This window comes from Hemibagrus wyckioides, linkage group LG24 (assembly GCF_019097595.1).
Source record: "Hemibagrus wyckioides isolate EC202008001 linkage group LG24, SWU_Hwy_1.0, whole genome shotgun sequence".
Classification (NCBI taxonomy): domain Eukaryota; kingdom Metazoa; phylum Chordata; class Actinopteri; order Siluriformes; family Bagridae; genus Hemibagrus; species Hemibagrus wyckioides.
The window spans coordinates 19,440,358-19,451,270 of NC_080733.1; the positions used below are offsets into that span (position 1 = coordinate 19,440,358).

The 10,913-nt window shown below is 44.8% G+C and overlaps 1 protein-coding gene across 1 annotated transcript; it reads right to left on the minus strand.

Moving 5' to 3' along the window:
* Positions 1–833: 833 nt before the first annotated feature.
* Positions 834–10,857, minus strand: mindy1 (MINDY lysine 48 deubiquitinase 1). The gene is made up of 10 exons (XM_058377209.1): positions 10,669–10,857; positions 6,832–7,669; positions 6,450–6,507; positions 5,576–5,640; positions 5,284–5,442; positions 5,060–5,162; positions 3,941–4,083; positions 3,534–3,716; positions 3,293–3,433; positions 834–2,492 (listed from the first exon to the last, which is right to left on the minus strand). Exons 2-10 carry the CDS (start codon positions 7,375–7,377, stop codon positions 2,409–2,411), a joined length of 1,482 nt encoding a protein of 493 aa, XP_058233192.1. The 5' UTR covers positions 7,378–7,669; positions 10,669–10,857; the 3' UTR covers positions 834–2,408.
* Positions 10,858–10,913: the final 56 nt, after the last annotated feature.

Below are 10,913 nucleotides of genomic sequence, written 5' to 3' on the forward strand. Positions count from 1 at the left end.
TTTCATTATCTACACTATAAACTCCAATAACACTAAATAAAATTAAATAAAAAAAAAGGATATAAATCTTTACATGAAGTAAATAATGTGACGAAGACTGCCCTGACCTCTGGGTCATATGATAGTCATTAGATCTTTATTTATTTATCTATTTATTTAACCTGAGTGGATTATCGGGTTACTTTTTGACACAAATTTAGTTCAATTTTAAATTAAAAAAAAAAAAATCACAGAGTAATGAACTCTGAGTAATGAATATTCTTCCTCAGATGTGGATTTTTAAATGTTTAATAAGCCCAGGTGATTAAGACTGCAGCTAATTATTATTATTATTATTATAATAACCTTTTATAATAGTTTTCCCCCTAAGCCCCACCCATCAGGCTCTTTCTGTCTGTCTGTCTCTGTCCATTTCTCTCTCCTTCTGTCTCTCTCTCTCTCTCTCCCCCCTTCTGTCTGTCTCTCTTTCTCTTTCCTTCTCACTCTCTCTCTCCTGCCCCCATCCTCTCTTTCTGTCTGTCTCTCTCTATTTCTCTCTCCTTCTGTCTCTCTCTCTCTCTCTCCCCCTCACACACACCCCTTGGGGCATTTAGATCTTGCAGCTGGTTTTCAGGAGGAAACTGGAGAACCCAGAGGAAACCTACACACACACAGTGAGGTGGTGTGAAACTCCACCCTGACAGTAACCTGAGCTCAGGACCTGAGCCTGGAGCTGATGAACAGGAGCAGCAGAGTGCTTTAGAGTTTCCTGTGAAATAAAGAACCTTACAGTGAACACATGAATGAAATAAAGGAGACTGGAGTGACACTGACATGAAAAGAGTTTCAGACCATTGTTTCATTAAAAGCTTTAATAATCATAAAGTATCTGTATGTACACAGTGACGGACGCCGCTGACCCAACAGCGTTAGAATTCCATTTCCTGTCATATTATATTCTTAACATTTTAAATAGAAAGCAAATAAATGATTAAGACTCAGAATCACAATCAAGTGCCACAGAAAGCCCTTCATTAGCATCGACTGCATCGTTAGCTTTAAACTTACTGCATCATCATTCTGGGGGAAATTTACCTCACTGACACTTCACACCTTCACTCGCTCTCCAACTCTGAATACCTGCCATCTGAAATCCTCTAAACATTGAACTCTTAAAACAAATCATCAATCAATCTAAACCAATCTGAATCACTGTGGATGAATCAGAACTAAATCTGATTCGTGGTGGATGAATCTGAATGCAATCTGAACCTCTGTATGAACCAGAACCAAATCTGAATCACAGTGTCTGAATCAGAACCGAATCTGAATCACAGTGTCTGAATCAGAACCGAATCTGAATCTCTATATGAATCAGAACGGAATCTGACTCACTGTGGATGAATCTCAATCACTGTGTATAAATAAGAACCAAATCTGAATCAGTGTATGAATCTACATTGAATCTGAATCACTGTGGATGAATCAGAACCGAATCTGAATCTCAGTGTATAAATCTACACCAAATCTGAATCACTGTAGATGAATCTGAATCACAGTGTATGAATCTACACAGAATCTGAATCACTATGGATGAATCTGAATCACAGTGTATGAATCTACACCGAATCTGAATCACTATGGATGAATCTGAATCACAGTGTATGAATCTATACTGAATCTGAATCACTGTGTATGAATCAGAACCGAATCTGAATCATGGTGGATGAATCTGAACCAAATCTGAGAGTAACTGAAATGATTCCACAATGAACTGAATCCAAATCAGGAAGTATTTTCCTTTAAACAGAAGTCTGAATTATTGTATGTGCAACTGAACCAAATCAACTGAACTGAATGTTATGAACTGAACTGAATCACTTTGCGTGTAACAGGTTCCGAATCTGAATCATATTATGGCTAACTGAACCAAATCTAATTCATAAGTGAAACTGAACTGAATCAGAATCATATGTGAAACTGATTTGAATCAGAATTCTGTGCATTTTGCCTCGCTGAATCTCTCTTCCCCAGAACATGACACAGTGGAGTTATGGCCGTCTTCAGGAGACTGTTAGTGTAAAAGAATTAGGTTTTTGTCACTGCGGTCATTTAAGGAGACACTCGGAACTCATGGACAGTTTGTTTTGGCTACTGGACCTTTAATGGCGGGGAGACAGACTTCCAGAACATGTTAGCTACATTAGCATGGTAGCTCCAGTGCAAAGCTTAAGAGAGACACACACACACACCTTGGCTGACCCTCTACACTACATTTTCATCAAAATATCGGCTGGAGATAAAACGACGTGGACGTTTTCAGACTCGTTCGTGGCATTGGCGTCTTCTGGTGCAGTTGCATATAAACGTTAGTGTGTACGTGTGTGTGTGTGTGTGTGTGTGTGTGAGAATGTATGTGTTTTCCTGACTTATAGGATGGAACAGTCCGAGTTGTCCTTCTTCTCACCCTGCCGTCTCCGCCCCCCTTGATGAGACGCCTGTCCTCCTCTCGTCTGTACAAAACACAATCAGGTTTATTGATCCTCAGTGAAGTTCAATGAGGTTCTGTCCCAAACCACATACACTCACTACACAGTGTGTAATGTAGTGGTCTTATGGAAAATGAGGAACATTCTGGAAGCCTGTTGGAAATTTACCACTTACATGTAGGATCAGTTTCTGGACCCACTAGGTGGGGGTGTGTGTGTGTGTGTGTGTGTGTGTGTGAGTGACTCTGTGAGAGTGTGTGTGTGTGAGAGTCTGTGAGAGTGAGTGTGTGTGTGTGTAGACGCTGTTTCTTTATGTAAATCTTTTCTGAACCAAATTGATAAATGAATCAGTGAATTGAATAACTCTTCACCAAAATTGAAAATCAGTTGAATTGTTCTTAATTTCAGAAATTGACTCTGAATCAAACCGTAAACAGATGAATCATTTAACTGTAACAAATCCGAATCGTTCTTAATCGACAAAAATTCCTTCTCCATCCAACTGAATCATTATTAAATAAACATAACTTAAAGTGGATCATCAGTGAACTGATTTACTGTTAAGGGAAATAAAATAAAAACCGATCTTAATTGACAAATTTTTTTTTTATTTTGAATCAAATTGAAAAGCACAAATCAGTGAATCTACATGAACTGAATCGCTCCGAATTGATTAAAAAAAGGGTCTTTAAATCAAATTAAAATCCAATGAATCACAGAACTGAATCAAAGTGACATGAAGTGAATCATTCACTGAATCATCCTGCGTCATGTAGTCATCAGTGTAGGTATTATTGTGTGGTTATTAACGGACAGAAGCTCACCTGTTCCCCGGAGGAGGTGCGTGGAGGTTGTTGAGGTTGTTGATATTCTTCCTGCTGTAACCGTGTCGCTAACTCCAGATCGCTTAAAGGTCCAGGAGCTTCACCCTGACTCTGCTGCAGGGACATGGCCACGAGGTAATCCTAACACACACACAGGCTTAGTTAAATGATTGTGACCTGGGAATCAGACGTTCGGTAACTTCATAAGGAACCTTGGAGGAACTGAAGCCCTGGTGGTCACCTGATCAATCTGCATCTGCTGCTGCTGCACCGTCGGTCTGCTCGCACTCTTCTGGGACGGATGGCACAGTCGGAATTCTGAGTCACAGAAATTTCCGTCTCCTTCCACGTTATGGAGACTCTCCCACACCAAGGTGTCCTCCTGCAGGAAGCCCTGATCCGTCACCAGCAGGTACAGGTGACCCTGAGACCACACACACACACACACACACACACTTAGAAATCTCTCTAATCTAATCTCTAAGGTTCATTAAAACACCAAATATTTTCTTTTTTACACAACATTCTTTAAATAATTTCTAATTCTATTTATTTCTATTTGTCTGTATTTTTTGAGGGATTTTTTATTTCATTAATTTTTTAGTTTATGTTTTATTTTTCAGAGCGTTTTGGGGATTAGTGGCTGACCTTGTGCTTGATCATGGTGCTGAAGTGGTTGTTCCTGAAGAACACACACAGCTCTCCCTCCTTGGCGGTGGTGTTGAGCTCACACAGGCCGTGATAGGTCAGCTGGGTGGCCGTCGACTCCAAAAACTGCTCCGCTATCAGACCTGCGACATCACACATCAGGTCCTCAGGACATCATGCCTAATATTGTGCTTTGCTGCCCAAAACAGCCCTGACCCGTCCTGCACTGTGTATTCTGACCCCTTTCTATCAGAACCAGCATTAACTTCTTCAGCAGTTTGATCAACAGTAGCTCGTCTGTTGGATCGGATCACACGGGCCAGCCTTCTCTCCCCACGGGCATCAATGAGTCTTGACCGCCCATGACCCTGTCTCCAGTTTACCACTGTTCCTTCCTTGGACCTCTTTTGATAGATACTGACCACTGCAGACCGGGAACACCCCACAAGAGCTGCAGTTTTGGAGATGCTCTGATCCAGTGGTCTAGCCATCACAATTTGGCCCTTCATCAAACTCGCTCAAATCCTTACACTTGTCCATTTTTCCTGCTTCTAACATCAACTTTTAGGACAAAATGTTGACTTGCTGCCTAATATATCCCACCCACTAACAGGTGCCATGATGAGGAGATCAGTATTATTCACTTCACCGGTCAGTGGTCATAATGTTATGGCTGATTGGTGTACATAACTGAATCGTTTTTATTCAGTGAATCACTGAATCAAATCAGAAACCTGATCCCTGTCTGACTATCATCTCTTCTCAACATAATGACACTATATTTATTACCCATAATGCACTGTAAATCCCCACTAAGAGCCAGAGCGTACAGTAACATGTCAGACTTCAGTCCCTCACCTCAGAGCGGTTGATATTAACGTCTACATCATTAAGCGTGAACTCTTTTCTCTTCCTGAACCCCTCTGTGATCTGTGTGGGCTCTGTAATCTCACATCCTGAAGAAAGACATGACGGAGCGTTCCTGTAGAGGAACCCGTTCTTCAGGTTTTCTATTCATGCTCGTTTTCTCAGAAAAGACTAACAGGAGCTTTCGTTTGCTGTACAGAAGACTGAATCTGATATCAGACATTAAGATCAGACTTTTCCTCCCCTTCACACCTTCGCTCACTCGGCTGCTGTCTGTGGAGTGTTTGTAGATGATGATCTTCTCCACCAGCTGGTTGTAGCTCAGTTTCCCCACTGCAGACGCCATCTCGGGGCTCTGGAAAGAACAACACCGGGATCATTAACGTCCAGCGGTTTAATAAATCACCTCACACTGACCACCTGACAGAAAGGATGTAGATTTAGGTACAAGTACATGGTGGAGTGTCGTGTCTGACCTGTGGATCCACCAGCCAGCCGTGATACAGAGGAACGTTGAGTAAATCAAAGACGATGCACTCGGGCGTGTACTCGAAATCCGCCACGCCTGTGAAGCGCACATTCACGTCCAGACCCGTGGATAACTTCGGCAGCACGGCCATGGCATCACTCATGTTCTGAACACAGAGCAGGAAAAAGATGATGGCTTTTCAATATAATCATCATCATCATCATCATCATCACAGAACAAGTTTCAGCTGATTCTCAAAGTCTCGTTATTATATATAAGAATTTTAATATTTTACTCACCTGCTGAAAATTGAGCTCGATGTCCTCTGCATTCTCTCTTGGCTTAATGGACAACACACACTCACCTACAACACACACACACACACACACACACACACAGACAGGGCTGAGGTTAGAGATCAGAGCTGTGTATTATGACCTTGTTCCCCACAGAGAAAGGATGAACTACACACATTTAGAAAGAGAAGAGTTTGAACTCCTGGAGTGGTCACTAAGCAACAGCTCCTCAACAGGGATGTCTTGTCACTGCCCTGCTCCACTGACAGACTGAGGAGGTCGTTCCTCCCCCATGCCATGCGACTCTTTAATTCCACACGGGGTGGGAGGAGTCAGTGCTGACACTACTCTCTCTCTCTGTCCTGGACTGTACAATAAAACACTCACTACACTCCGGTTTACACAGAACTCTCAATATACTGAGATTTGCACAGGACTCAAACACACAGTTTGTGCACATCGACTAGGTCTGTTACCTTAAACACTTGTTCTGCACATCACTTATCTTGTTTTTCATCTCATTGTCCATATTTATTCCTTAATCTCTGTATTTATTTATTTTTTTCTATATTTTGTTATATTCTGCTATATTTGGTAATATTTTATATTTTGTTATTTGATATATTTTTTGTTATATTTTTGTACCCTAATTTGGGTATTTTAGTATTTTTGTTATATTCCTTCCTATTTTATCTATTACCAGTGTTTGTGGATACTGCTGGAAACTGTGAATTTCCCTTTGGGATGTGAATAAAGTATCTATCACACACTCCACGTGAACTGATTAAAGGAATGATCTCTAACACAGTGAAGTTGTTCTGAAGTGAGGAGATGTTTGTGTAAGAGGTTTAAATGAGAAGTGAGTGAAACAGGATACCGAGGTGCGCCATGAGCTCCTCGATGGTGATGACCTCAGTCTGGGGGGGTAACTTCGCCTGCCAACACAAACCACACACACACACACCATTTAGAGAATGAACAGACACACACACACACTAAACACTGATCATCTGTTAGACTGCCCCCATGCCTGCTGTCCAGTTAAACACCTTCTAATTAAATACCACACGACTGGATCAGAGTCTCTTATATTTTCTGTTCAAACTGACCTGCTTTGTGGGTGTGGCTTATCAGGGAAATGGGCAGGGCTAATTTCAGAAATAAAGATGATTATTTTTTTTTTACTCTTAAATTAAACTACTGATATGTGAATATTATCTCTCTCTCTCTCTCTCTCTCTCTCTCTCACGCACTCTCACCTTCCACCTGAGGAAGAGGATGTTCATGATGGCCAGCAGGGGGCAGGGGCCATTTTCGCTCTGTGTAATGATGGGAGTCTTTTCCCCTTTCCACGTGATCCACTTGACGTAGTAGTGCTCCTGTACAGAGGGTGGGGCAGATGAGGGCACTGAAGGCGGTACAGGGGCAGCCTGCCCCGCCTCTACACTCATCACATTGTTGCTCCATGACGCTGCTCCATCCGCCTCCGCCTCCGCCTCCTCTCCATCCAGCACTGACCTCACAGACATCTGCGGATCATCTGTGGACGTGGACACGCCTCCGTTCTGCGTGGACAGAGAAGGCGTTTCGTCCACAGACGAGGTGTTCTCGGAGTCCTCCCTCTCCGAGAGGCTCCTGCTGCTGACGGCACTGACGTCCTCGCTGTCTGAGCAGGTGTGGGACGGCGGCGTCTCGGTGGACATCTTTTCACGGTCGTTTATTCGGCCGCTGGCTTTGTCGCCGTCATCGATCGTCTGTTCCTCTTGGCGCATGTCTCCGTCGGGGTCTGACGCGGGCTCCGCCATGTCTACTCTGCTAACAGGGCAGTAACAAAGGACGAGGCAGTGGGAGAAAGTCGCTGAGAGATATGTGTGGCAGTGTGGACTGTCCTGAGTGAGGCTCCACCCACTAAACTAAACCTAACTGAAGTAATCAGCGTCACCTCCACATCTCTTCGTCCCGCGTCCAGTCACACTGCGAGATCGGACACACGATGGACCGAATCATCCACACATCCAGCTGCTGAACCTCAGCTCACATGGCTTTATATCAACACTGAGAGAAGGGCTGGACCACGTTATTCGGTCATCTGCGACTCTGAAACACAAGAACAATCACTCACTCACTGCATCCTGACCCACATCCTGACCACCGCACCGGACATTATTCAGGGTCAGAAACTTCACTCATGGTGACTTCAAACAGAGAGAGATCATCTTCATGACGTTCCTCCGATACACGTCTCACAATATCTAAGTTTTTATCCGCGATCCATTTAACCATCGCTAACAGTGTTGAAGATTCTGACCAGAAAAGTGTTACCTGATGCTCTATGGGGATGTGGGCGGAGTCTCTGAGGCTGAGGCTAATAAACAATGTAATATATCAAAAAATACAATCACGTGACTATAAACTGTCACCAGTTCCTGTCACACGGTTTAAAGAATAAATGATGATGAGGAGTCTTTATGTTCTTCACTCCAGGTTCTCTCAGTGGAAATAAAACTGCAGAAATGACAGAAGATTAAATATCTAGTGAACGCTGGTGTTCTCAGCTAGCGGCTGTGTTCCAAATGAGAGAAGAAACTCCACCCAAAACTGGAATTAGCACTCATGCTAAATTTGTTTGAAAGGTGATAGAGTCATGTGACTTCCATCCTGAAAACTGTGACACCTGATAATGTGGAGAGCAGGACAAGAGTGGACAGCATGGACTCTACAGGGAGTAGGGTGTAGGGAGCAGGAAGCAGGATGTAGGGTTTAGGGAGCAGGGTGTAGGGATTAAGGAGCAGGGTGTAGGGTTTAGGGAGCAGGGTGTAGGGAGTAGGGTGTAGGGAGCAGGGAGCAGGGAGCAGAGAGCAGGGTGTAGGGATTAGGGAGCAGGCTGTAGGGAGCAGGGTGTAGGGTTTAGGGAGCAGGGTGTAGGGATTAGGGAGCAGGGTGTAGGGAGCAGGGTGTAGGGAGCAGGGTGTAGGGATTAGGGAGCAGGCTGTAGGGAGCAGGGTGTAGGGATTAGGGAGCAGGGTGTAGGGAGCAGGGTGTAGGGAGCAGGGTGTAGGGATTAGGGAGCAGGGTTTAGGGAGCAGGGTTTAGGGATTAGGGAGCAGGGTATAGGGATTAGGGAGCAGGGTGCAGGGAGCAGGGAGCAGGGAGCAGGGTGTAGGGCTTAGGGAGCAGGGTGTAGGGATTAGGGCTTAGGGAGCAGGGTGTAGGGATTAGGAAGCAGAATGTAGGGTTTAGGAAGCAGGGTGTAGGGTTTAGGGAGCAGGGTGTAGGGATTATGGTTTAGGGAGCAGGGTGTAGGGATTATGGTTTAGGGAGCAGGGTGTAGGGATTATGGTTTAGGGAGCAGGGTGTAGGGTTTAGGGAGCAGGGTGTAGGGATTAGGGAGCAGGGTGTAGGGATTAGGGTGTAGGAATTAGGATTTAGGGAGCAGGGTGTAGGAATTAGGGATTAGGGAGCAGGGTGTAGGGAGTAGGGATTAGGGAGCAGGGTGTAGGGAGTAGGGTTTAGGGAGCAGGGTGTAGGAATTAGGGATTAGGGAGCAGGGTGTAGGGAGTAGGGTTTAGGGAGCAGGGTGTAGGAATTAGGGATTAGGGAGCAGGGTGTAGGAATTATGGTTTAGGGAGCAGGGTGTAGGAATTATGGTTTAGGGAGTAGGGTGTAGGGATTATGGTTTAGGGAGCAGGGTGTAGGGATTAGGGTTTAGGGAGCAGGGTGTAGGGATTAGGGAGCAGGGTGTAGGGATTAGGGAGCAGGGTGTAGGAATTAGGGTTTAGGGAGCAGGGTGTAGGAATTAGGGTTTAGGGAGCAGGGTGTAGGAATTAGGGATTAGGGAGCAGGGTGTAGGAATTAGGGTTTAGGGAGCAGGGTGTAGGAATTAGGGTTTAGGGAGCAGGATGTAGGAATTAGGGATTAGGGAGCAGGGTGTAGGAATTAGGGATTAGGGAGCAGGGTGTAGGGATTAGGGTTTAGGGAGCAGGGTGTAATGATTATGGTTTAGGGAGCAGGGTGTAGGGATTAGGGAGCAGGGTGTAGGAATTAGGGTTTAGGGAGCAGGGTGTAGGGAGTAGGGAGCAGGGTGTAGGAATTAGGGTTTAGGGAGCAGGGTGTAGGAATTAGGGTTTAGGGAGCAGGGTGTAGGAATTAGGGTTTAGGGAGCAGGGTGTAGGAATTAGGGAGCAGGGTGTAGGGATTAGGGAGTAGGGTGTAGGGATTATGGTTTAGGGAGCAGGGTGTAGGGATTAGGGTTTAGGGAGCAGGGTGTAATGATTATGGTTTAGGGAGCAGGGTGTAGGGATTAGGGATTAGGGAGCAGGGTGTAGGGATTAGGGTTTAGGGAGCAGAGTGTAATGATTATGGTTTAGGGAGCAGGGTGTAGGGATTAGGGAGCAGGGTGTAGGAATTAGGGTTTAGGGAGCAGGGTGTAGGGAGTAGGGTTTAGGGAGCAGGGTGTAGGGAGTAGGGAGCAGGGTGTAGGAATTAGGGTTTAGGGAGCAGGGTGTAGGAATTAGGGTTTAGGGAGCAGGGTGTAGGAATTAGGGATTAGGGAGCAGGGTGTAGGGATTAGGGAGTAGGGTGTAGGAATTATGGTTTAGGGAGCAGGGTGTAGGGATTAGGGTTTAGGGAGCAGGGTGTAATGATTATGGTTTAGGGAGCAGGGTGTAGGGATTAGGGTTTAGGGAGCAGGGTGTAGGGATTAGGGTTTAGGGAGCAGGGTGTAGGGATTAGGGTTTAGGGAGCAGGGTGTAGGGATTAGGGTTTAGGGAGCAGGGTGTAGGGTTTAGGGAGCAGGGTGTAGGGTTTAGGGAGCAGTGCACATTTGAGACACAGGCCTGGGATTAGAGGTGTATAATGTAGATCTACTTTAACTTGTTATTGTTTATGTAAAAACTCCGCCCAGTGAGTTAGATCATGTTCAGTACTACAGACTTCTACACTCCACACACTCCATGTTGTTGATGAATAATTGAATAATTAAACGGTTAAACCCGAACAGAATGCTGTGTGTTAGCAGGAAGAGTTCCCTTCAGTTAGCTCCAGAATTAGCTCCCAGGCTAAACTCCACTGTAGTAGTAATCCCTTTAAAAACTCACCGTTTACACCTGCAGGTCTTTAATCCGTGTGAAAATCTTTTCTCTGTGCTTTTCAATGTGATTTAAATAAATATAGTAATAATAATTTATTATTATTATTTAAATAAAAGCTCCTCAGCTGTTCCAACCCCGCCTCAGGCGAAACGCTGCCGTCGCCGTCATCACCCGCTCTCGTGCACTTCCGGTTTGTTTGTTTTTTGCCTCTCTCACTTCCTGTAAAACTGTTTATAAACAGTGACGTCGTG